The sequence below is a fragment of the Osmerus eperlanus genome, chromosome 6 (assembly GCF_963692335.1).
Source record: "Osmerus eperlanus chromosome 6, fOsmEpe2.1, whole genome shotgun sequence".
Taxonomy (NCBI): Eukaryota; Metazoa; Chordata; class Actinopteri; order Osmeriformes; family Osmeridae; genus Osmerus; species Osmerus eperlanus.
Genome location: NC_085023.1, coordinates 15,854,539 through 15,881,810, shown reverse-complemented (window position 1 = coordinate 15,881,810; position 27,272 = coordinate 15,854,539). Strand labels below are relative to the sequence as shown.

Genomic DNA, 27,272 nt, shown 5'->3' with positions numbered 1-27,272 from the left:
ATGAAACATAATTAACTTTGCAACAGACGTGACATAAGAGTTCAAAGGACGATTACAACAGTAAAATGTTTTACTGAAGCACTTTACATACATGAATAAAGCATGATCATTTGAGAGCAAACCAAGGGCTTTCACCTCATTGTCTATGAAGCTTCATGGCTAATGCATGAAAACAAACTCTTTCCTTGCATTTTCATCTTCAAAAACAACAATACTCTGTGCTTCATTTTGTCCAAAATGCATACCGAGTTAGGCTATTTGTGTAACTACTGTACTTTGATAATACATATGTATTCTAATCTAACCACACCTTGAGGAGTGGTTGTGTGGACAGGGTGTGGTGGATGTGCTTTAATGCTGGATATCCGGTTCCTAGAGAATTCTCATCCAGCCACACCCATATCTCAACCCCAGCAGTGCCAGAGGAACAAGAGAAGACTTGCTGAGAGATATAGATATTTAAAAACAGGACAGCCGATTTCAAGAGCAAGACAGATAGATGTTAGTACGCATTTATATGTCAGAATACACAGTAGATACACAAAGCAGCCTGGATTTAAGTATATTACTGGACTAGAAAGCCATTACTGATTGTGAAGAAATGCTGTGAGTGGGATATGACACACTTCCTCTTAGTTAGTGTTGATTTGAATGATCAATGAATTGAATTTCCTGTTTCTTATTCAATGTAAAATATTGCTTCTGTCTCAGAACTCTGAGATCTCAGCGAAAATACACTGATACATTTGACCTTTTCCATTGAGAATTAGCAGCACTATGTTAGCAAGTGGAAGCCATCAAATTAAAGCCCTGGCTGAAACACAATGGCTGAAGCAGCTGGACTCTTATATAATAATTCATTGCTGCTGGACGTCATCATAGTGGGCAAAAATATGACTGTTTGGTTGTGACTATCTAACTTGATGACAAATGTAACCTGACACGCCTTGTCTAAACCTCCATAGAATGTCTCCCCTGGATGAGATCTGGACAGAAAAACAAGACTGGAGACAACAATGTAGAAAGAAAAGGGGATACTAAATGACAGATGGAGAAAGATAAGATTTGGGATGATTATGAAAAAGGCATGTGAGAGAGTGAGGTTGAAGAGGTTCAATGATACTGTAACATTGGGGTTTTGATGAGCAGTGCATTTGTCTAATGTGTACCGCAGTTAACACAAAACCATCATGTGAAAATGTGGAATAATCAAATTAAAGTACAAGAAGATCCTCTCAGTCCAACAGTGTTTTGTTTCATCCAGAAGAATGCCCATCCCCCAGAGTGAGGAGAGGAGACAAGCTGGCAGTGGTGGGGGCAGGGCGACTCTCCCTCCCTCTGTCTCTGCATCTCACTGGCAGATGATGGGGGAGGCCTGCCTGCCTGCCTGCCTGCCTGCCTGCCTGAGGCTGTGGCATGCTGACTGCTGAGATAGGGGACATGGAAGGCAACCCCTACCCAGGGTTGGAGCTCAGGCCCAGGAGTACAGCAGAACTGGGTCCATCTCCTGGATCCCTGTCTGGAAGATGATGTCTTCACTTACGGCCTTATAAACTGTGTGGACTTGAGTGACCCAGCGTGCCTAGATTAAAGATGGCCTTGTCTGTGAAACCTGCCTGTTTACTCAGTCTGTCTGCTTATGTTAATATTTGAGCAGTCTAAGCAGAGCCGTGCCAGTGTGTGTGTGTGTGTGTGTGTGAGGGGGACATTGTAAGGCACAGCAGCTGACATGAGCGTGATGCACAAACACACACCAAGGGGGTCTCTGGCCCATAGATACTTCCTGTCATCAAGCCCAAAGAGCATGTTTACTGAGGGCCACATGACCCCTCCCTAAAGGTGAGGTGTTGGCATTTGGGGCCGAGGACAGGCACGCCTGAATTTCTCAGACAATCACAGCTGGTCTTCCTGTGATGACATTTCGAAACAGCAGCTTAAGCAACAACACACACTGGGAGTTTACGAATGGCTAAAATGTGTAATACATTTGATGAGGGTTAATGGTGAAATAATTTATTTCAAATGTTAAGCAGTTCTCAAGCAAAGCTGGCACATTTTCAGACTGCATAATTTATTCTTGTTATAGGCCCAAAACTGCAGAACTCCTAAGAATTCAAATAAGAGGAATTTAAATCCCTAAATCAATTATTTCATTTAAACCCTGAATCAATAATGAATAGGTAAAAACAGGCCAATAAAAGGGCCAGACCAGCAAACTTAACCCATCAATACAAACCACAAGAGCAAGGACCGAAGGACACAGCACAGATCTGCTCCTGGCCCTGGACATGCGGTTCAGTAATAGTCTGTGTAGCTAGATATTTTCTCTGGTAACTGCCATACTTGGAACAGGTGAGACTGCTTCAGAAAAATTCAGAGAAGTAGAAGGTGCAGCCTTCCAGAACACTCAGAAACACTTCATAACATACAGCTTGAAAAACGGTATTACAGTAGGATTAAAAAGTAGAATGGTTTTCAGAAGATGCACTGTTATTAAACATACACATTGTAAACTCTAGTGCGATCCAGTGTTGTAACCATATATCTTCCTGAACAAAGCCCCTAGATTGGCGACAGATACTCATATCAACAACCATTAATAGAAGATTATTCTTTGACAATAGACCACCCAACATGGATGCAACGTTTTTGAAACAAGAGATTAGAGGGGTGTTGTGGCAGGTTTTGTTCCCAGCATTAGTATAGAAGGCAGGCAGTCTTGTTTGCTCCAGCAACTCCTCCGGTGCTCACAGGCCAGGCTTCATCCCAAGTTAATTATGGCCACAGCTTGCTAGGAGGCATATCATTAGCAGTAATTGCACACAGCATCCTACCGCCATGTGCCTCCCTTTTTGTCCCAGATTTACGTAGCACTGATCCATGAAGAACAGTGTTTCTCTGCGAGCTGCAAATGAATACAGAGTTTGCGGCAGACAGTAATTTTGGCAGTGTGTGGGTGTGTGTACACGTGCTGTGTGTCATGGAGTGATCCTCGAAGTGCATGCGAGAACTGTCGGCTTTGTGCGTGCATCTGTGTGACTTAAGGAAGCGTGGATATGTAAAGCCCATGTGGATGAGTGGCTAAACTCAATTTCAGGACGCATGGGGATTAACATGAACCAGATAGTGTTTGTTGTGTGTAGGCCTGTGTGTTTTTATATCAACAGTGGGACGTTTGTTCCTCTACCCCAGGGAAGCAGGTCAGAACATGCAGACAGGGATTTTTGATTTAACGACCCAGATGTAATTGGGCTATTTCCTCTTCCCTTTGGCTGGAGAACCACAAGAGGTACTGCCCTTGTGTTAACCCATCAGTGACTGCACCTGCAGACAGATAATGAGATCGTCATTAAAAGCTGCCCTTCTACAATCGTTTCCCCCCACAACCGTATGGTTTTTAATAACGAGACAATTATTTTCAAGATGTCATGAAAAACAAGACGCTGTGGGGGGCTGTGCCAGTGTTTACTGTGATGTGTCTTGCAGAGAGGGTCACAGCACTACATGTTGACCTGGCTTAAATGGAGGTAGCCTCCTGTGTGACAAAGCATTACCCATTGGTCATTAGTTCTGCCACCCTCCTGTAGGTATCCTAGATACAACGTTCCTTTTGTTTGAGACGTTACAGTACTGTATGTGCATGTGTGCACTTTCCCCTCGGTTTCAAACCCCCATAGCTGGCTTTTGAAAATGCTGAATACCTGCATTCCTTTCACTCACCTACATGCACAGAGAGGGCCGTTGTTAGGCAACAACCACTGCATGAGCTATATCTCTGTCCATGCTGGTCAGCATTTCACTTACAGGAACAGCATGAAAAGAGCCTCCAGATGGCTGCAATAGCCATGGTGGTCAAAACAGATTTCTGCATAAGAGCTTTCCTCTGAAGTGAAACGACTCAACAGCCCATGGCCTCAAGATATCTTCCTCTGGTCATGATCCAACATATTTAGACACTTTTAGAGCCAAAGGAAACAGTTTGGAATGAGAGCTTTGAAAAATCTCAGTCCAGGGACCATGACAAGAGGGTAGGGAGGATCAACCTGGGGCTGACGCACATTGTAAGATGATCTGATCGGGACATGGACCCAGCCCTTCCATGAGGATGTGCTGCCCCCCAGGTTATGTAAGAAAGATATTCATAGGCTACTATATCTGACACATAGCTCATACATTAACATGTTCAAATGTAGGGAACTCAACAACAGCAAAGAGAAAGCTCTATTATCGGGTTAGTAGCAGGTTAGTGTCTATTACGTAGGGCAGATCACAGGAAACTGAACATCATTTGTTAAGAAAATGCTCATTCAAGTGCAAGAGTCCCCCTCACCCCTACCCCTACTCTTGTTGCACAACATTGTGAAACCAGAGCATGCAGACTAAGTAATGAGAGGGCTGCTATCATGTGATTGAGGTGAAAGTAAAGGTCATTATTAGAGCTCTAACACAATGGACAGTATGATACAGGCTGAGAGGGGGAACCAAACTTCCTATTGCATGCATACATACATACCTCTGTTCAATTTATGATTAACAGTTTTTCCATCCGGATTATTACTTAGAATAAAACGGCAGGCAGCAGCACAGACAATGCTTGTATATTTTATTTTATGTACAGTACATGTTTAAAAAAAACAAAAACAAAAAAAAGAACAGCCATTAACATTGACCAACATGGACAACAATAGCAGACAGTCGTGTTGCTCATCCATGGGAGTTATTCTCTCATATGGAACCTAGCAACACAAAGGGTATCTCTCCTTTCATAAGTCCTCCTGAAGTTTAAACCACAAATCAGGGGACAAACACAGACGGAAGAGGATTTATGGTTGGTTTCATAGCCATAAAAGCCTTGGATTGGTGTAAGCAATATGGAAAACACAGCCACCATTTTAGGTTTACACCAATCTGATGCTTTTAATTGAATCCACGCGAGTGAGTGAGGACGTTCATTTCAGGGTAGAGGGGTACAGAATGGCAACAGAGACTTGAATGTGTGCAATCTGCAGTGTGCTAAAGGCTACCAATGGTTTTCCTCGCCGCAGTCCAACCCCCTCCCCAACAGCACTGCTTTCAACCCAAAGGTCACTAAAGGTCAATCCTGAAGATTTTGTCTCTACTGCCAGCTCTGTAACAGTAGTCTGCAACCTGTAGCCATGGTGGCAAATCACAAAGCAGTCTACCCCCTCCTCCATCCGCACACTCAGCAGCTGAATTCACAGTATTCTTACAGCATTTCAGTTATTATAAAGCTTTAATTGAGAGAATGCATGGGGGATGTAATTATGTGTCCATTTAATTTGATCCAGTGGACAGTGGACTGTAGTGTGTGAGGGTGGACTGAGATAACATACATACAAAGACACACCCAAATCAAATATGAGAATACAGTGCACACAACCACCCCTGAAAGGTTCTCCACCATCCCCAAATAAGGGAAAACTAAATTATATAAGATCTTTTATCTCCAAAGGCCATGGATAGTCAACCATGAGACATACAAACTCTCCCGCTGCCTATCAGTGCTGTATCTCCAGTTAGTGTTTGAACAAGTGAGCTTACAGCAGGCCACCAAGGTACAGATAAAGTGCATTTTCTTAACATGACACATTAAATAAAGTGAGTAGAAAATAACTCGGCGAGCAGGGGGAGGGGGGATTTTTCACCAACCCACTAGTCTTCTAACTAAACCTGAAATGAAACGGAAGAGAGAAAAACATGCATGGAGGACAGAGGTCAGTAATAAATACATCAACATATCCGTCTAGGGACACCTGAAGGCTATGAGGATTGAAACACGTGATAGTAGAAGAGCTGGAACATACTGTACTCAGACAGTACCATCATGTAATGGAACAGTTTCACATTTTCAGATCTGGAAAGAATTTTCTAGAATAAGACTTTATCATCAGTAGAGCCACTTACTGGTTGGTTCACTGAAGGGGAGGAACTTCTGATGAAAATGGCACTGGGACAAAAAGCAACAGAGTCCTTTACTTGGGCAATTTGATCAGTGTCACCACTAATTGATAAAGAAGACCCTCCGCAAGAGCAGCTGAGTAGATATTTTGCAGGATTGTGGAGAGGTGGACTTAAATCATAATGAATAATAAATTGTTACGGATAATAAATACATTCGGGTTTTTGTAGTGTTTCTATTTAGATCTATTGTCATATGATTAAATCTAAAACAAAAAGAGAAATAGTTCTGAATAGTTCATAAGATGCCTCAAACTGGCCTTTTTGCTCCTTTATCTAGGCCAACGCTAAACCTTGTCCACCATTTCCCTCCGGCCATGTGTGTAAAATGATGTATAAATAGTGACCGTGGCAACAACACGTAGGCTCTTTTGGGCTGGACGAAGAGTTCGAGAAAACCTCTGAGACCGTTCAGCCCTTAGCTCCTACAGAAAAAAGAAAGAGAGAGAAAGAAAAGTAAGTCATGAAAGTGAGTGTAAAGGTTGAAATGTTTCTTGTGAAAAGGAACACTGACCACACACACTGACTGACAAATTAATTTAATATGAAGAACATGAATTCAAAATAAAGAACTTTTTATCCGTATTCATCTTAAATTTGAGAAGTTACACTTGAGTGGAAATTAATTTTAGCCATGAGTGTGGGAACCCCCAGGCAGCATGATGGAAAAACCTTTTTCCGTCATAAGCGCTGGAAAAATAACACCAAGCATAGGCTATTCTCAAATCTCTACAGTCTGAGCGCAATTGAACCCAGACTAGGTGTAGCCTACCTTCTTATAGCTGGACCGTAAGAAGATTCAACAGAGTGTGGGACTGGCCTGTCTGTCTCATATCAATAAGACAATATTTAACCTCAGTGTTTGTTAAAGACCTGTTGCTAGGCAACATATAGGCTAGCCTGCAGCCTAGTCTACACGCTCAAATAAAGGAAACCAGTGTTGTGCTTTGGGTATCCTATCTAAATACTTACATACAGTACTGGCATTAGACATTGAATGTTCTACAGTAGAAGTGGGGCTAATCTGACCTGGTCATTGGCTATTCGGTTATGTTGTTGAACAGAGACATTACCTATCCACATTTACTATAGAATCTACAATAGAATTCAGAAACAGAGAAAATCAAACAAAGAACTTGTTCTGCATGCCAATTTGTTTTGTACTCAATTTCCTACACAACATAAAAAGCCATTTAGTCAAAGCAAATGTGAAGCTCTATTTAAACTTGTGAAAAAAAATGTACAGGCAGGGCTGGTCAGTGTGGTGTGGTGGACTCACCTACGTTTCGCAGTGGGCCAGTAGAGAGGTGATCTCGGGGCTCATGTGGCCCACAGCCTTGGCAGCTTCCAGGATGGCTCGCCGGTACATCCCTTTCTTCTTGCGGTTGAAGCGCGACCTGAAAAACTCCCTGAAGGGCGAAAGTTTGGCCACAGACAGCTGGGAGGTGGTGGGCGAGCCGAACCAGGCGACCTTCGCTTCAGGCCACTGGGCCTCACAGCTGGCCGTCTCCTCCCTGCGACTGCCGCTGATGCCAAGAACCCTGGCCGGCCACCAGGGGAAACCGTGGATCTTCCCCCACACGATGTCGCCCACGGCGACCGCGTGGCCCTCCTCCGTCACACACTTGGTCATGCTGCGCGTGTGCAGCCGCACGGTGAGAGGCGGCACAGTCTTGCTGTCGGCGCGCGCCGGGCACGGCGCGGCGGATGAGGAGGACACCGAGATGTCTTCGCCGGGCGCAAGGTCGCACAACTCGGGGGAGGTGCCGTCCGAGCTGACGGATTTGGATTCGTCCAAGCTGTCGCTGCTGCACACCGATAGGCTGGAGGAGTCGGCCTTGCGCTTGCGGAAGTTGATGAGGAGGGTGAGGTCACTGTGGCCACGGTCAGCCTCCTCCCCTGAGCTCCCTGACCACAACTCCACTGAGTTCTTCTCCTCAGAATCCTCAGAGTGGGGCGGGCAGGGTTCCTGTACCTGGGGGCTTTTTCTTGGCGGCGCACCGACTAGCTCAGCTTCGTACACCGTCAGGCTGTCCTCTCCGTCCACCCGTGGCCGCAGACGGATCTTAGGGGACGGGAGGTCCTGGCCCACGGTGGTGAAAGGTCTGGTGAGCTTCAGTTTGGGAATGGAGACAGTCAGACCTGTTCTTGTGGCATCTAAGATGTGCTGCTGCTCCTTGGTGGGTTCGGACAAGGACTTGCAGCTCTCTCCCAGGCCATTGTGTTGCAGTTGCTTGGGACAAAACGGCTTGACCGAGCCGTGAACCCGTGATGGGATCTTCATGACTTTTCCCTTGCCCTGCGGAGTGCTGTAGGAAATCTTTATGACAGGGCTGTGGGGGATCATGTCGCCACCAGGGAATTTCGCTTCCTCCTCCCTTTTGTCCTTCCTGAGCCGCTTGCTGTCATATCCAGGGCCATTCTCTCGCCTTTTGGCCTCCTTGGCTGCATCCATGTCCTCTTTCCTGGACACCTTGGTTGGCCCATCCTTGACATCCTCATCGCTCTGTGGCGCATTCTCTTTCCTAGAGGCTTTGGTGGTGGTCAGGCCGTCTTTGCTGTCCTCGTCACTGTTTAGTGTGTTTTTACACTTCTCACAGAGCACCTGCCGGGGCCGGAGACGTATAGTGCTCATTGTCATGCGGCCAGGCTCACGCGTCCGTCTCTTCTTCCGCTTGATTGGTCGTGGCGGGGGCTGAGGCACCCATTGGCCATAGCTGTGACGCACCCATATGGGCTGTGGGAAGGGGGCTCCTTCAAAATAAGGAGGGTAGGGAGCCTGCCCAGCGGGCACAGGTGTGGGCAAGGGGGCAGGAAAAGGGTCAATAGATGGTTCAGGCTCTGGGAACGTGTTTTCATCCTTTGGTCTAAATGAAGCCTGGCTCAGAGGCCTTGTAATGGGCCCCTCACTCAGGACCTCTGGGATTTCACAAGCAGGTTTTAGTACAGGGTATTGTACTGGCTTGGTCATGACATCTGGTAGACAGAACAGTCCGGTTCTAGATGAAGAAAAACCACAAGAAAATAAATGAGTGCATGCCACATCAATTCTTTGATATTATACCCAAAATAAAGTTCCTTATGGAAGACCAAACTGAAGACCAACCACACAAAAACATTCCAGCGGTAGATCAGTCATCAGGAATGTTCTACATTATTCAGTTCAGCAGTGATTTTACAGTTGTTTTAACTGTGTACAGTAGCCTATGTCTGCCTTATCTACAGCACTCATTCACTGCCTTGTACTTTCAAGTTTCATAAGAATGGCGGGTTGGGAGGGAGAGCAAAAAGACTCCAAGCAAGCCATTGTCTGTCCTGTGTTGACCAAAAACAGCTGCTTAAATGCATTTTAAACTGCACCTAGCGGTGGGAACTGCAGAGTTGTTGCCTCTGAGGAGCCTTTGGCAGGCAGGCAGCAGCAACATGGCCGTGCTGCTTAAGCTCTGTCAGAGACGGCAGACAAAGAGACTACAGGATGCCCAGGAGCCCCCCTCTATCTGACTGAACAAAAACAATCTCATGAATCACTAGGGACTAGGAGTCAGAGAGCCAGGAGACTCCGTTTGTTTTTCCACATCCCTGTGTGCTGTGTGCATTCATCATCAGATCCTTAATTAAGGCAAATTTGAGATGCCCAAAAGGCGTTTCCCCATGAGCCCCAATTGGCAGGCGGGCACCTTTCAATAAACGGCTCTGCAATACTGCGCTACCTGTGCTTGGGAGATCTTCATAGGGCCTCCTTGCTAAGGCACAGAGCACAGGCCATGTAAGTAAGAGAGGGCAGAGAGTCCCAGCCCAGGCAGAGTACAAGAACATAGATTTCACCCCGACAAGACCATGTGATAAGAGGATTTGACAGTGATAGATGTTGACAAGGAACTAAATCAAAAACAATGAAGGGAAATGCTTTTCCAGGAACAAGCACTCATAATGACAATACTAGTCATCCTGAATAGAACAGACTATTTTTACCTTTTTGTATGAGTAACTGTGTGCCGAGGGGGCTATTCCCAGTACAAGATATTACACAAGTGTAAAAGAATACTGAGATGGATATCTGGAACGATTCTGATGCCTAGTCTACTCAATAACTACATGTGACTGTACAGCCTAGCCTGTATAGCCTAGCCTATTACACACAATCATACACACACATACTACAGTACATAGGCCTCACACATGTACCATACAGTAAATTGGCAGGCCTTTACACTCCTATATTGTTAAACATGGCCTATGACATGGCTACTTTGTTAAACTGACAAGAGCATTCTCTTTGTTAAGTACAAAGAAGGTAGTTTGGGTAGCCTTACTGTGCATCTAAACTATTTGATTGTGCTCCTTCTGCATTCCAACTGCAGAATGTCTATCAATCTTTCCTGCAGTAAAATAGACACTGCATCTAGCCTTTTGTTTTAAAATGTGACTTGTATAAGAGATTATATTTAGACTAAGAAAAAATGAATTACGTTTATGTGATATGGCTCATCACTTCTGAAAGCACAAAAGCCAGAATCAAATTAACATATAAATAGTTAATAGTTAAAGTATTTTGATAAATACATTGGGATAGGGTGTTAAAGCAAGGCCTGCTTCACTAGCTCAACTGTAGCTAACTGCATAGCCATCTACGTTAGCAGGCCTGAATTTGGCTAGTTAAAGTAAGCTGGCTAACAATGAGATGCATGCATGTCATATCTTTTCTATTAATTACGGATAATATTTTGGACATGATGCTAAACTTGCCTTGACCCTCATGTTACTGATTCTAGGCAATAAGAGAACGTGGATGTGTTAGCTAGTTACTGAAAGTCAGCTGACATGGGAGCAAGCTAGCTAGGCTAGCTAGCTTTGAAACCTTGAACTCTTTGTATGACCAGTATTGGTAGCTATCTTGTTAGCATGCTAAAATAACCTGCTAAGGTTAGCAAGTTAGCTACCAATTAGCTAATTACGTTTAAATACAAATGACAAATAATTCGAGGAAATACAACTTACTTCTTCTTGCAATCGAGTAATATTCCCGTGTAGCTCCTTTCCCGGTAGGTAAGCGTCACCACTAGTGTATCGTTAACTATTTGATCGATAGTGACAGGTACCCGAGAGCCGGCCAGCAGCTCCTCGGCCACAGCCTCCATATTTTCTTGGGTGAGGTGTCCGGCTTGGCGGTGCTCGATCGCGGCTGCAGGAGCCACGATCGCGTCGGCCAAAGATCCTACTCCCTTCTACTTTCGAGCACGGGAGGCTACACCAGGGCACGAAATGACGCCATCTCCCTCACCAAGTCAATTACAACAGTTCTGCCACTAGTGACATCACACAGGCAGAGGAGCAAAACCTTTTAAGATTATCCCTGTTTGATTTTAGATTATACCTTAAAGAACATTGATGGAACCCAGTTTATTTACTGTTTCATAAACGGAACACAAGGAGTCCTATCAGTGAATGATTTTCAGAATACATCTTATCCAGTCAACCTTATTGTCCCATTTGTAATAGGCTACATTACCCCATACCATCAGAATTATACCTTGAACATGGTTTCTTTGCATTTTACGTTCATTTACAATACATTTTAAAGATCAATTTTCACATGAAAATCCAACTCAACGTGTCCTCTATTCTGTATTTCTCCCCCTAGCTTTGAGAAATTCAGTATATTTACTGTTTAACTGTAATACTACCAAAGTGAAGACACTAAGTATTTTATATGAATGAGCCACTGACTGAAGATCTGTTAAGACTTGTGTTGTGATCAGTGTGTAGGTATAAACAAAGACATTTGTGTTAGTTGTGAGATATTACTTGACTGCATGGAAAACAGTAAATTCTCTTAACTATTAATGATAGAGGCCAAGGGCAGTATGAGGGTATTTTATGGGAAGGGGCAGATTAAGATAATGGTAGAGGTGATAGACAGCAAAGAACAGGGTGTTACAGCACCACACTGTGGACACATTACACAGTGGTCCAGAAGATACTGTATGTTTGATGAATACAATTGAGTGAGTAAACAGTATCATAATGTATCCGTTTAATAAAACCAACATGGAAGCAACAAATCCTAAAGGCAGCACATCAAAACTGCACTCGTCATCTCATCTTGGTGAGCTCTCCCCAGTATATGCGATGAATCTATACTCCAGGTCTTTCTCTTGTTTCCTTGCATCAAGTTCCTCCTGCAACTTCTTGGCCTATGACAGAATTCAGAGAATGAAGACATCCACACGAAAGGGAAACACCAAAGCCACACTCTTATTCCTGCAGGCCAGTGTCTCTTTCAATCGGTGTGATCGAATGATTGACTGGTTGTGTGATGTCACGTAACAGACCTCCTCCATGTCGAGCCTGGCAGCGGCTGTCTCTTCTTCCACTGTGCCCCTGGGCCTCCTGCGTCTCTCCTGCATCATCTGAACATGAATTCTGATTCGGTGCTCCAGCTCCCTGTCTCGTGTCACTCTGGGGTCACGGGGGTCATTTTTGTCCAGGAAACACCAATCACACACAAGACAAGGTGTTATCTCACGTTTCTCTTTGGTTTGTTTTTCACAGCGTGCATCTTTGTTTGTGTAATGTTACTAACCTAGAGTACAGACTCTTGACATGGTACTGTGTGTATACATTTAAGTTTGAACACACTATACTGGAGTAAATGTCTGCATTTGACTGTGCATTAACAGTAACATTCTCAAAACGAAAAGGGTATTTTACATCGTCCAACTCTATTCCACTAGATGTTTCCATTGAAAGATTCAGACACCCCTTAATGATTCACATGGCTTCTGTTAGTGATTACTGTAGGTTAGTTTGAGAATAAAGAACTAGCATAGCAGATTCAAAGATTTGATGGATTACACAACGCCAGACCTGGTCTCCTCAGCCTCCTTCTGAGACCTCTGGTTCTGTAGTCTCTGTTGGGTGTTGCCAGGTTTGACTTCAACACTGTCATGAACGAGAGAATCGGTGGCATACGGAGCTTTCTGTGAAACCTGTGACACGTAAAAGAAGCTTTAGTAAAGAAACATGTTTAAACCTTGTAATGTACCTCTAAAAAGGCTGAAAGGTTATTCTGTGTAATATGAACATCCTCAAATTCAGTGTACACACTGAATCCAGTACACACTGGATCTGTTGTACTCATAAGGTGAGATCGAACTTAGTATTGTCAGGTGTACTAACAAAACAGTGTCTGTGTATCTGTGTATGATCTGGTTTGCCGGTGTAGCCAGCGTGTCTCTTATGTGTGTGCTAGCCAGTGTCCTTTGTGTGTTTACCAACTGTGGTGGGGCCTCTATAGGGCCGTCTGAGTGTAGGACGACTGACTCTGCACACTGGAGATACATGTTTCTGTTGCTAGCTAGGCCTGTGGCTGCTTCAGAGCGTGTGAGCCTCAGCTTTGTGTCTGAGCCTGACACGAGGGTTTTCAACGTCTGATCGGAAGCAATGGAAGAAGGGATTCCTGGTTAGTCTCTCTAGTTACTCTACTACCTAAATACATTTGTTATTATTTCACGAAAAAAAAACAACCTTTCTAATCTGTACTATGCTGCCCTCTCGTGATTAAAAAGGGAACTTTGGAATCTAAACAAAAGAACGGGTTCCACATTCTGCAAGCCTACCTCTTCTTTTCTTTGTCTCTCAAGCCTTGCCTGCTTGTGCTCCAAGATTTTCCTCTCCTGCATAATTTTTGCGTGAGTGCGCCATTCCCGCAGGAGCTCTTGGTCTCTGAGGAGAAAAAAAGGTGTGTGTGGGGGGATGGGGGGAGCACTGTGTAGAATCAAGTTGCCTATGAATACTGATCTTCAGTGAGTTGTAACTCATTTAGGTTAGGAGTGGGTGGGAGTTGGGGTAGCATAAGCTAAACTACATGCTTCATAATTTATTTACATACCCCTTATTGGCATTGGTTATGGATTTTGCAGACATGATACATTGTTCCCTCACTGTCTGTCACTTAATCATTTGCCAATTTGACACAATACACCCCTACTTTCTGAAACTGCAAGGTAAGAGAACATTCTCTCTAACCTTCGGAATTGTACCTATTCCCTTCCTAACTAGTAATGTGTGTGACTCAATGATCACAACTACCTATAGGCTGTATTCTGGTGTACTACATGACTGGGCTTTGGAGAAACTGGCAATAAGAAACTTACTTCCTCCTCTGTTCTAAAATGGCTTGTTTCTCTTTAAGCTCTTTCATTGCAGCCAGTCTTCTCTCCTCTGACCTCTTCCAGTACTGCGTGTCAAATGGAGGGAGTTCTGGAAATATGCCAGCTTTGGTAATCTCTCTACTTCTGACAAATAAATTGAAAGACATTTTTGTATTTGCAGCTCTCAGAAGAACAGATTGCCTAGCAGATTGCCTGTGGGATTTCACACAACGAAGGACAGTATAAAGTCCTGTTGTATAACTAGAGAGACAGCAGCACCAAGGTTCTTCCAGGGACAATACGAATGTGTAATTCACGTACTTGAATCAAGGACACAGAATACTATGTCAAATGGTATAGGAGTAGTACCCCCTCTTACCTGGAGATATGGGAGTACAAGACAGGATAAAGGGATCTGGACTGTAAATGTACTGCAATTGAGATGCTCTCTTAGATTCCGGCAAAGGACACTGTTTGCCAAAAGCACAAATGTGGTTCACTCACCTTTTGACAACAGGCAGAGGGTATGTCTTGTGACCTTTCTCTCCCTCTGCTGCCCCGGGCAGACATGCCAGGGGTGGTGCTGCTGCCCTGGGCAGACATGCCAGGGGTGGTGCTGCTGCCCTGGGCAGACATGCCAGGGGTGGTGCTGCTGCCCCGGGCAGACATGCCAGGGGTGGTGCTGCTGCCCTGGGCAGACATGCCAGGGGTGGTGCTGCTGCCCTGGGCAGACATGCCAGGGGTGGTGCTGCTGCCCCGGGCAGACATGCCAGGGGTAGTGCTGCTGCCCCATAGTCAGACTCAGCCCTGTCCATCTGGATCATCTTCTGTTTGAGTTCCTTGAACCGGCGCATCTCATCCTCATTCACCACCTCCTCACACAGGTCCAGACTGGACTTGACAAGTTCTGCCAACTGCAGCTTCTCCACAGGAGGCATGTCTGGCGCCCAAGCATGAATAAGAAGTTAGCATAAAAATGGTTGTGACAGCACTATTAGGCCTGTGTGTTTTCCTCTCCTGCTGTAGAAATGAACCAGTTCCGATTTCATTGGTAAACCAAAGGAGAATTTACAGAATGTGTTAGGATGAAATATAAATATGTTAAACGCCAAAGATTGAAGACAGTACAATATGGAATATGTATCTTGCTATTAGGTGACATATGCATTAAAACACGTACGTAAGTATGATCAAGAAATTAAAGGTGTTATCATTTCTAATTAGATTTAGATGTCTGAATTATGACATCTAAATGAGCTCATACTGTCCCTGTGATGGCAACATGATATTCTTTGAGATAGTATTATCTTTCTTTTGGGAAAATTAGCCTGGCTCCCCCTTTAATAACATTCCACACAAAGAGATAAATAGATAGGCAGAGTCTTTGTTCAAGGTGCAAGTTTGGCTGCGTTTCTGCTGGGGGGCTGAGTTGGGCTGGTCAGGATGATTAGTTACAGACAGTGTTTGATGACAGAGAGCACCCGCTAGAGGCCTACAGATTATCGATCATTTTCATCTGGATAAAAATATTACAGAGTAGTTCTGCACAAAAGAAAGTCAGCTCTGCTGCACACGCCGTCTCCAAGGGAACAGAAGTCACACCACTGAAGTGGAACCAGGGCAAGAAGCTATTTTTGTGACCAGTCTTCTTTTCTTATGCAAAAGAACAGATGGCTGTGATGTGTTCGAAGAGGGCATACACATACATACACACACTTATTGGTTTGCGTTGTTCAAGTTCAGGCCAAATTACTATTTTTTTGTTCACCTGGAAGAGGGTTCCGCACACTGACTGGTCTCACAACCATGGCACCTCTTAGAAACTGAAGGATGCACTGAAGTCCCTGCTCCACAATCTCTTGAGGTGGGAAGACGATGGGGCAATGCCTCAGACTCAGGGCCCTGAGAGTGATTACAGTACCTGAAAAACACACCGCAAATGTATTTGGAGACATTTAACACTAGTGGAAAAAAATCCTTTGGGGCTCATAATTTATTTTTTTATGGGATATGGATCCTAAACTCCCCCTAAGGACAGAGCTGGAATGTTGTGTGGTTGTCCAATTTTAAGTTTAGTGGAAATCACCAGCTGGTCATCAGGTGACTGATGGTTTACTCACCCAATTCTAATGGTAGCTCCTTGATTGGATTTCCTTCCAACAGCAATGTTTTCAGAGACCTGAATGAAACAAGATGAAAATATTTGGGAGTAACATAAAATACAACTAGGACCTCAATGTTTAGGTTTGGTGTTATGTCTTTACATACAGAATACCTACCTATGGAGACCAATTTCCGCAGGAAGTGCAGTGATTTGGTTATTTCTGAGGTCTAACCACACCAAATTTGACAAACTGGTGAACAGAGAATCCGGAAGACTGGATATTTGGTTACCTTCGAGATACAAATTCTTTAGAGAATATGTTAGTTAGATATGACAACACTGTATGAATCAAATCATAATATGAGGAGTTGACCACCTATAAGCATATCCCATTGATTAGTAGGTTTGTTTACCTTTAACATATGGGTCTTCAAAATGCTATCCTCAATATCTTTTAACTTTCTTCTACTTAGATATAGTGTGTCAGAAGTCACATATTCAGTTATCTGCATAGGATCAACATTCTCAGGTGGGATGTGACCAGTCTGTGGTCTGACAGAATTATCACCACAGTCAATGCTTAGATGGAGATCAGGTATTCCCTCCTCTAAGTATGACATGGCCGCGAGTTTGGTTGTTTCTTGTGGTCAGAGTTGAATTTCTCAGCTCATCATCTAGGTAGCATCTTTTTGTCAGATTCTTGGTGTAGATGAAGCCTAGAAATAATCAAACACATGTCCATATTCAACATGAATCTCTCTCTATATATGTTTTCAATCAAGACAACAATGTTATATAAGATCTTGCACAAGCCTGCCACTGTAGGCTTCATCTTGCCATAAAGTTTACCTACACGTCTAAATGTAACGCTTCGCAAACGTCATGTCTGTAGTACCAACTGCTACTTTAATTTACCAGACCTTATTCTAATCTAGCTAGCCTAGCTTAGACAGTACATCTTTTATCATTAGTCTACAATTTGTCTACAGTATAATTAGACATCAGTGCTGCAGTGCTACTGTACTGTACTGTAGCTGGATAACAGGCTACATCCTTACTAGTAACTAGCTAGCTAGCAACAAGCCACAGTAACTAATAACACAAATAAGTAATATTGCACCTTAAAAGAAAGAAACGCTCACGTTTAAATTAGAGTTAAGTACCAAGCAAGAATCAAACATCGTAAAAAACACAAATTCCCATAACATACTATCTAGGTAGCCTATCTTATGATCACATGTAACCATAACAACCAGAGCCTGCTGCAACAACAACAGCAATACCGGTAGTGTCAAACTACAAACGGTGAGAACATTTGAATGACACAGCCATTTAATGAATTAAAAAAATATATATTATATTTTAATAGATATACCCCCCCCCACACACACACACTAAATTAAATCGTATTGCACGATGCCTATTAAAACTAATTAGCTCTATTTCATAAAAGTGTATTCCCACTGCACGCCGTCAATTGGTTCAATGTTATTATGGGTTGGGCATCCTTTGTTTTACTTGGCTAAATAAACAACTACTATTCATAAAATGAACTTTAGGCTACATTCAATTTAAATTTACTTGAAAATGTGCGCACAACATCCTAGGAATCTCACTAATAATGAATACGGCTGTGCACGCACCAAATCCATGTCACCTATTATAAACGCATGGTGTCGGGGAGATAAAGTGTTAACCATTTTTTCAATGAGGCGCCACCCATCTCATAATTAAATCCGTAACTGTCTGATTTCAGTGAGAGGTAGCCTAGCCTATACAGCTCAACCGTTCTGGAACTGTGTGTATAGCTTCCCCTGTTTGACACCTTCATAGGGTATTATCGGTCTTCTCGGAGGCTCTTTCTTGAGATGCATGACAGAGGGGGCTACGTCGACAAAAAGTGTCACACTGTCACACTCACTGCTTACAGAACATAAGTCAGTTCAGGACGGAGGAGAGAGAGCAAAAGAACCGGGTTGCTTGTGATCAGTACTGTAGCTAGTCCGACACAAGCAAGTGAACGGTATTTTGCTTATTAGATCCGATTGCAGACCTCTAACCTACTCGTCTTCCTGGTTTATAGAGGCTAAAGTCGCGGTGCGCAAATGCGAGAAAAAAACTGACAAACATTAACCGTGGCGATCGCAATGTATTTGTCCAACGTGTCCAACACAGAGCAGTAGTTTTTCAAGAGGCGAGGAATGCTATCTGAGCTCACGCATCAATGTTTCACTGGGGCAAGTGGAAGAAGAGGATGGGCGCGAATAGTTCTTCAAAGAGACCGGTCTTCGATGAAAAGGAAGATGGTAAGCAGTTATCATGCCTTATAATCTGCTAAATAAACGAAATAATTGTAATATTTATTTTACAACTAAGCCTAACTTTTAGTTTATATACCACTCAAAAGTCCAACGTGAATCCAGGAAGTTACAATATAACAGCAACAGAACGGCCCTAAATCTCAGGGATGATGTTATGCACATTTCTCATGAACAATGTCATTAGTTTTGTGTAACAAAACGATATAGCTGTATTTTTGAAGCCATTGAAGTAGTTGTTTACTACTAAGTAGAGGAAAGCTAGTCTAAGTCGGGGGTGTGGCATTAAACTTGGAAGTGATTATGTTCTAATAATACATAAAATATCGCATCCCTATTATTATAAAGGATTGAAGCTGACAAGACAAGATATTCTAGCTGTAGTCGCCGCTTAAAAAATTACATTCCTGCCGTTAATTGAATAATTACGAGAAGATTAATAACAAGCGTAAAAGGGATATTAATTTCGGCTATGGATGGTTGTCAATGCATGAATAAGCCCTGGCCCTTGGAACTGTACCAAAGATGCTTAGAATCTCTGTTCCCTAAAATTCCAATGTTACCAAGGAATTATCTCAAATGATGGATGAGCCTACTAAGACACAAGAAAAGTCAAAGTAAATGAGGTCAGTCCACTGCAGAGTTATATGGTCATATGATTGAGATGGATTGCATGTGTGTGTGTGTGTGTGTGTGTGTGAGTAATTACAAGACTGACCTATTTACAGGCTGCAGGCAACATTCATGTTGTGTGTCTTGTACTTTGCATCAGAGTAAGTTATTTTGCAAGTCAGGGAACACAGACAGCCTTTGTTACGTAATATTCTTGAAAGAAAAGGTCCCTGTTTTTGTCAAATAAGAAGATGAGAGTGTTGGGGATTAAGTGAGAGGTTCAGTTGCTCTCCTTTTTTAAATCCTTCACTTTTGATGAATGGAGAAGCTTGAGGATCAAGGCAGTCCTGGCTAGTTTCCCTCTACTAATGTTCAGTGGGGAGATTGAGCCTATCTTCTTCATAACACTCTTATGTCGACGTTATAAGGCTTTAGAGCCACTTGTTCACCATCCTACTATCTCACATGACCCTCCTATCACTCTTACTCCCTGCTTTCACTCCATCTCCTGCAGTTCACTTGCGTTATCCCCATCATCCCCATCATCAACAATTATAGGCTGATGAACAGAAGATGCCATCCATGTGCTGTGGTAGAAGAGAGAGGTTGATTATATTTCTCTCACAATGTTATTAACATTGTCCTCAGGGCACAGTTCCCTCCTGTAGCCTACACGGTAGAAATAGAAAGGGAAGACGTGCCAGTTAAATTAAGGAAAGCCTCTTTCAGCATAAATATATTGTAGCACATTTCAAATAGTTTTTTTAAATAGTTTTAATAGTCACAATGTAATCTACCAAGTTCCATTATATCATTTCCCCAAAGCTGAAATTAGAAAATCAGCCCTTCCTCATGGAAGTGAGGGAGTTTCATACAGAAGATTCTGGATCTCCTTGGGCTTTTAAAAACAGCAAACAGCATATGGCCTTCATTAAGCAGAACATTTTAACAATGCTTATCTTGATGGTTGCTAACATAATCAAATTCTCCCGTTGATGTCCAAGCCGGACTGCCGGACGGCTATTCAGGCTGACTGTTTGATTAGCAGGGGACTAAGAAGTCTATTAAATTGATTGGGGCATCTCTCTTTCCTGCACCAGTCTTGATTGCCAGTTTGTCAGATATACTCAAAGGATCATGGGGTGTCAGTCTTGCGTCTGTCAGTCCCACTGCTCAACACTTAACTGTCGTTTTACAAACGTCATGTAAACAGGATCTGACCGATCTGTTGAAGTATGAGCCGAGCATCAAGACGAAGGAATGCTTTCAGAGAACTCACCTTAACGTCAAATGAAATAAAGCTGTTTTAAAATGAGATTTTTGAAACGTAAGATTAGTGCAATATAATTTGAAGATCCATTTGAGGATATGTACCCACAAGGCATGCACTCTAGTCTACTTGCTTTCTCCCTCATGGACTCCACGAAGAATGTTACGTGCACTGACATTGTGTGCGTCTTTGTGGTGCGACAGAGAGAGAGAGAGCTTGCAAATGTCTGTTAGTGAGTGTGTGTTTTTCATAAGAAAATGAAGTACAGATTTTTGGTGGAGGGATAAAGATAGACAGGGAGAGCAAGATGGCTCATTACTTGCACTGAATACTGAGTCCCTTTTTTCTTTCATCTCTAGCATTAGGCTTGTCTCTCAATTCCTCTCGTTCCCTTACTCCCTCAATTCTGGGCCTGAAGCTGTTAGCTTCTCATACATAATTGCACTACTGGTTGTATTGCTGCATTGTCTGACCATTGATACAGTATAAGTATGTGGATCTAGAGGAGGAGAAGTACACTGAATGTTCTAGCACAGTATAGTGTACTGTACATGTACACACAGAACATAGACAGACAGTACATTCTAAGATGATTTCCAGGATGCTACTATCTGAGCCTGCCTTGTATTTGCTGCAGGTAATGTGGCAGAGATAGCCCTGCTAATGTCAGAGTGAAGGTGTCTACAAAGAGATCAACTCAGCTGGGTGCAGAAATAAAAAAAACAGGGAAGAGAAAGGTCACTCAATGTGTGTGTGTGTTTATGTTTGTCAGTGTGTGCGTGTGTGTTCACACCCTGAGATTGCAATTGATGTGGACTCAGTGGGCTGGACTAGAACCTGTCATAAAGTCAGTGTGTATTCTCTCACACCTGTGAATCCTTCTCTTTTCCTATCAGATCTGCAGTATAAATCCTTATTCTTTCTACAGTTTTTCATACTATTTATAATTATTTAATAGTTTTCCTCTTATTACAATCATATGGGAAAACTTCGAAATTGCCCGAAACAACATTTTTTATCATCAGTGGTGACATCCCTAGAAGGTTGGAGCCCTCCCAGCTCCAGGGACAGCGGCCAGGTAGTGGGCGCGGCTACTTTCAACTGTTCCCCCCCCATCCCCACTCAGCGAAGGAGCCTCACGGTGGAGACTCGTTTGCTAATCACCCCTCAACAGAGAAGCTGAGCTGACAGGGCTCAGAAGGGAAGAGAGCCCCAAGCCAGAAGAGGATTGAGGAAGAGACAGAGAGAGAGAGCGAGAGACGCCCCTTGCTGATAATGTATCAAAATACATTTTTTGGTGCACCATGGATAGGTGTGAGTCTTTACGGGAGAGTTGTTTTGCTGCTTGCAAGGTTTTCTTTTGTTAATTAAAACACACGTGAGTGCAGTTCTCCGCTTTCTGTATCAGACCTGAATTGTATAAGTCTCAGCGCTGTGTCTCTCTGGCTGTCACCATTGGTGGAACACGACCCCCCCAAATCTAAGCAAAATACGATCTGTTCGCCCCAATATACATTACAGGGGGTCAGGTGGCTGAGCGTTTTGGGAATCGGGCTACCAATCAGAAGGTTGCCGGTTCAATTCCCGGGTGTGAAAAATGATGTTGTGTCCTTGGGCAAGGCACTTCACCCTACTTGCCTGGGGGGAATGTCCCTGTACTTACTGTAAGTCGCTCTGGATAAGAGCGTCTGGTAAATGACTAAATGTAATTACAACGTAGGTAATGTGTTACAGCACTACATTTGGTGTGTCCCCTCAAAAATTGCTCTTTTACTTTTAATGTTTTATGGAATTGTCTTCCCCCCCAAAGTATATATGAGTTTTTTGCCCCTGGTTGTCACACAATGCAGTCAAAAATTGTTGTTGTCCACGGACACAACTTGTTCAACATGCTACTGGTAAGCATTGGAAATTGTAAATCTACTGAGTAAGATATGACATGGAAGAAAGGAGAACACAGCATTTCCTGAGCCTCGCCGTGGTAGGTGGCGTTAGATTGACTCTTCTGTCTGTGCAAGAGCAAGTGATCAAGAGATTAGGTGGCGAGAGAGAATAAAGGTCCATCTGTAAATCTATTCTCAAACACCAAAGTTTTGGGATCAAATCAGAGGTTTTAAATGGCTCAATTTCCATGTCTAAATCCTTGCTTTTAAACCAGGTCTGTGTTGGGGTATGTTTTTGTGCATGTGCATGTTCAAAGCGGAGTGCTGGAGTTCCCTCTGGGCAGAGCAGGGAGAGCAGCAGACTCCATCTTTTCATTTAGTCGCTCCAGTCGACACACTGCACAGAGATGCACGTTGAAAACAAACAGGCACTTTTCAACTAGCCTTGCCTAAGTTGTGCGGTCTTTGCAGTTTTCACCCCTTTAAAACATTGTGCCTGAACTACACCCCTCCATGCACTTCCAGTGGATATTTAGTTGCCTGTGAAGGTGAGGTAATTCAGTAGGAAGTTTGGAACAGAATGTGCTGGAAAGGTTTACAGAGTACCTATGTAGTCAGGCAAAGGAGCTACTTTCGTAGTCAGGGGATGAGGTTGGAGGAAGGCAGCGGTATAGCCATGTGCGTCCTCTTTATTACAGTGAGGGATGAGCCGTCTGTTGGGCAGTCTCTTTGACGTTCTGTCATCGCGCCACCGTGCCTGTAGAGCCGTGGGCTCTCCTGTGATGCCCGATGCCGCTCTTGCCTCAGTGGCACGCTCATTCATGAACCACTTACTGAATCACTCTGTGCCACCATCAAAGCTGACAGTAGCCACTCCCCCTCAGCTGCCTATTGGTTCCTGAGGGAGCATATGCTATCCTCAGCTTAGATTATAGTCCTTTATAAAATATACAGGACTAAGTATGTAGTCACTTCAGGGGATCTACCATGGTCCATTCAGTTGCACTGTCAGGAGAAGACATTGGATGATGGTTAGGTTAATGTAATTTTTCAGTCATCTGGAATGAAGCAGTTGACGTTGAGAGTATTATGTGTAGTTTACTAGGTCCTCTGTCCTAGATACCTGGGTGCTGGGCTGACAGAAGGCAGGTGTATCTGGGCCATAACACAACGTGTCCTGTTCCTACCCCAGCCCCAAACCCAGAGCTGAGGGGAGAACTGGGCCAGCATTACTCTGCCTGAACACACACCCAGGCTAACACACACCTTCACATGCACAGCATATGCACACACTTACACGCTAAGTCAACGGATGAACCTAGAAACGCTATCAATTCAAATCGTGAAACGTGAAAGTCACGAAGTATGCTCTTCCATCCTGTGTCTGTGCCAGTTCTTACGATGTTTGTGTGTGTTTATTTGTGCATGTGTGTGTTCATGTGAGGACAGGTAGTGTAAGAATGTATTATTCATCAATTTGTGTACTTTTCACCTCGGAAGGGATGAAAATAAAACCGTAGTCTAGCACACACACACACCCTTTCCTCACAATAACCCCTCAATCACACTCTTGACACAACCTTTGGGCCTATGCACGCAAACACAGAAAAACTGTTACGTCCTCTATTCATACAATCTCTTGCTCCTTTCCCCCCCTCGCTGTCTTCCCATTTCTCTGCGCCATCATCCTCTCCTCTGTCTCTAAATAGATCTTTAATGTTTTTCTCTGAAGAGGCTAATATGGTATTTTAACCCTGCAGCACGGTCCACTACTTTTACCCAGACGTTTTACTGGAAGGAACAGGATGAAGAAGTTGGAGATGATAGTGCAGCACCTATGCAGAGCTCCAGCCTCAAGGTCCTCTTTCTCTCTCTGAGGCCTGATGTAGTCACTGACCTGGTTTCAGAGTGCTGATTCTGACTCACAGTAAAAGCCATGCAATGACCTTAGAGAGGTTGTTGTTCTAGGACGCTCTGTGGGCCATCGCATGACTGCCTGGACATCGGCGGTGGCACATGCAACGTCACCGCAGGCTAGCCAATCTCAGCAACTTCTCTCGGAATCCCGGTGAAATAATGGATCATTAAGGAGAGTTTAGTGTAAGGTCACCACAAAGCCCCCCAATGTTTTATTGATGAGCCAAAACTCCATGAATAAATGATGTGCTAATGCAACACTAAGAGTTGTGAATCACAGTGAATTAGTTATGGCAGCCGAGAGAAAGAATGCTCTGAACCATTGGCTGAGGTGGCACCAGCACCCACAGACGGACATACATACATACATGGACTCACACACACACGCACGTACCCAAACACGTACGAAGCATTGTCATGGTAACCTCAGAAGTTTTCTTGCGACTTCAACTGCAGTTGTTTTGACAGTGACGCTTCGTTGCACACGTCTGTGCAGAAAGGATGAGGGTCCCTGTGCATCAGTGGTGCCATTGTGGACAGATATCTGTCATTCTCTCTCTCTCTCTCTCTCTCTCTCTCTCTCTCTCTCTCTCTCTCTCTCTCTCTCTCTCTCTCTCTCTCTCTCTCTCTCTCTCTCTCTCTCTCTCTCTCTCTCTCTCTCTCTCTCTCTCTCACTCTCTCTCACTCTCTCTCGTTCTTTCCCTCTCACAGCATTGCTTCTAAAGATTCCCTCCTGTTGCAAGTGGTGTGCAAGAAATCACATCCCCTTTTTTGAATATCAGCATGAATCCCTGTTTGTTCAGATTTGCTGTGCACTTGAGTGGTCTTATACCACCTGAAAGTGAGAGAACGCACACACACACACATTCAAAATCCTAGGCCTATAAACTTTATTGATATTGGCAGTTTGGACCTGCAAAATGGACTACCTATCTAGTCGTGATGAGCAGCAGTATGTTAAATCTGTGTGTGTGTGTGCATGCTTCTGCTGGTGTAACTGTAAGCTTAGAGGCACTCTGCCACCATTGTTTAAAGCTAGCTGCTCTATAATGACAGGCTAACAGAGAGAGAGGGGCAGAATGAGGCGGACTCCTGTGAAGGCCTGTTGCAGGGGAGAGGTCAGTAATGCCCTTACTGAGTCATAATCACCGCAGAGACTTTAAAGGGTATCGGAAATGGAGAATCATAACAAAGGCAGAGTTCAGAAACAATCCACGAAATTGCCACTTCAGTTAGGCTGTAGGTGAGAGAACCACTACTTTACGGAAGAAGTAGTTATTGAGATAGAGAGTTAAGTGGTAAGAAAGTATACAGTTATATCCAGAGCATTGGGGGAAAGTGGTCAATCTTGGAGAGGGAATAGACTGGGGGAAAACCTGATTACTGGACCATTTCCCCCCTCGGTCTGAGTCTGAAGATAATCATTGATGCTAAAATAAGAGGACACGACCACACAGGAAAAATCAATGGCTTCCATTCGCTGCTGGGGAGCCACCCAATAACACGCTGGGGGTTGATGCGCCTGATCTGTGCCCTCTATCGATCTTCTCCATGACTCCCAACAGTTCAAGATCATTCTAGAGGGATCACATTAGCACGTTTATGCATGCGTAACAGCTTTTTCTTTGAAAAGTTGCATTCCTTTAATTGGTAACAAAAATAAATATTGTGGAAGTCCGTTCTTTTTTTCTCATCATAATAGAATCCCAACCTTGTATCAAAATGCCTTTGAGCATGACACATCTAACTTATCACTAAGGACAATTACAAAAGCCTAAGAAGCATCTTCATATGACTATATGTACTGACGTAGAACGGTCATGAACATATACTGGCGCTCTGCCACTTTTTCCACGCTCACAGCCTTGTACTTGGGAGATCAGTGGAAATGCATCCTTGAAATTCCCCTGCTGTCTAAAACAATGAAGCCGCTCAAGCTCATGACTATTCATGAAAGACTGTTTAGAGAGCCAACAATTAAACTGTATTAGGACTCCAGTGTACAAAGAGAAAATCACGATGGCTGCTTGACGATGATAGTAATTTACGTAAACAGAATCGTCAAGTGTAGTCCTTAGTATGGTGTCAAGGCATTTCGCCCTCTAGCTATAACTGTATCATGGCACAAGTGGACTTTGGTTTGTAAGCAAATGTTTTGTGGTCTTATTGTGCTCATAATGATAATGTACCCATGCTAAGAATATGGTATCTATTTAAAGTGTGTTGCTGAGGATCAGTTGCAGTGGGCAGTGTGGTTCTGCATGAGTTAGGATTTTCCTGTGACCTCGTGCAAATCTAGTTCAGAGAAGAAGAAGAGGAGCCAAGCTGCGGGTGTCTCCGGAACACATTGTTCCGAGGCCCGCAGAAACGTCGGCTGCTCGCGCGGTGAAGACGGACTTCAAAAGACCTCGCGAAGCTCCTCCCCCGTCTTCCCAACCAAAAGACCTGCCAGTCAAGATCAAAGGAGCGCTGAGGCTGACCTGAAGACAGCTCACAACCAGAATAACTAAGCCCTCATGAAAAATGAAGCTCGCCACTAGCGGACTTGTCATAGATCCGTGTGGCAGGAGGCACGAGGCAGCCGAACCCTGGCCCGAGATGGCCTTGTTTGGGTGCTCATCCTCTGAGAACCCAAGTGGCATAGTAGTGGCTGCAGCTCTTTCCTAGTTCAGCCCATTAGATATACTGTATGGCTTACTACTAGCATGAAACATTTAGTAATCATGTTGAGGGAAGTAGTGTCTGTCTTGATGCAGGGCTTTATGTAGGTCAGCTGTGTGATATGATGTAATACTGTGTGTAGGGTGATGGACCAGCTGTGAACACTCATGGGTGCATAGGCATAATCTTAGAGGAGAGAGCAGGTACAGATTGATCATGGAGGCTTTTTGATCCCAGTCAAATCAAAGGGTTCCAAATGCTTTTCGATAGTGCACCCTGCACAGAGTGCATTCACTCTGTGATTTGATTATAAGTTTAGGAGTTTGTGAGTTTGAAAATTATGGTAGGAAATGTTAGGTGGAGCTGAGGTGATGT

At 43.8% G+C, this 27,272-nt stretch overlaps 3 protein-coding genes across 5 annotated transcripts in view; 1 reads left to right on the top strand and 2 right to left on the bottom strand.

The window, feature by feature from the left end:
• Nucleotides 1-4,586: 4,586 nt before the first annotated feature.
• On the bottom strand, nucleotides 4,587-11,295 carry pwwp2b (PWWP domain containing 2B). Of its 3 annotated transcripts, XR_009930642.1 has the most exons (4): nucleotides 10,978-11,295; nucleotides 7,263-8,978; nucleotides 5,926-6,404; nucleotides 4,587-5,691 (listed from the first exon to the last, which is right to left on the bottom strand). XR_009930642.1 is itself a non-coding variant. In XM_062463877.1 (3 exons), exons 1-2 carry the CDS (start codon nucleotides 11,115-11,117, stop codon nucleotides 7,259-7,261), a joined length of 1,860 nt encoding a protein of 619 aa, XP_062319861.1. In that variant the 5' UTR covers nucleotides 11,118-11,295; the 3' UTR covers nucleotides 4,587-6,404. The 3 variants fall into 3 exon arrangements, 2 of the variants coding, with proteins under 2 accessions (XP_062319861.1, XP_062319860.1); XM_062463877.1 differs by having other exon boundaries at nucleotides 4,587-6,404; nucleotides 7,259-8,978; XM_062463876.1 differs by having other exon boundaries at nucleotides 4,587-6,404.
• A 703-nt stretch (nucleotides 11,296-11,998) lies between these two features.
• On the bottom strand, nucleotides 11,999-17,516 carry LOC134022778 (leucine-rich repeat-containing protein 27-like). Its single transcript, XM_062464527.1, has 12 exons — nucleotides 17,379-17,516; nucleotides 16,650-16,952; nucleotides 16,412-16,542; nucleotides 16,253-16,311; nucleotides 15,901-16,053; nucleotides 14,637-15,072; nucleotides 14,136-14,276; nucleotides 13,599-13,704; nucleotides 13,254-13,409; nucleotides 12,847-12,968; nucleotides 12,312-12,438; nucleotides 11,999-12,173 (listed from the first exon to the last, which is right to left on the bottom strand). The coding sequence occupies exons 2-12, from the start codon at nucleotides 16,854-16,856 to the stop codon at nucleotides 12,078-12,080; spliced, it is 1,734 nt and encodes a 577-aa protein (XP_062320511.1). The 5' UTR covers nucleotides 16,857-16,952; nucleotides 17,379-17,516; the 3' UTR covers nucleotides 11,999-12,077.
• A 435-nt stretch (nucleotides 17,517-17,951) lies between these two features.
• The window catches only part of LOC134022387 (serine/threonine-protein kinase 32C-like), a 41,823-nt gene continuing 32,502 nt past the window's right edge, over nucleotides 17,952-27,272 (top strand). The window contains exon 1 of the mRNA XM_062463867.1: nucleotides 17,952-18,542. Coding sequence (XP_062319851.1) covers nucleotides 18,461-18,542 — 82 coding nt within the window. The 5' untranslated portion in view covers nucleotides 17,952-18,460. The remainder of the gene's footprint in view (nucleotides 18,543-27,272) is intronic.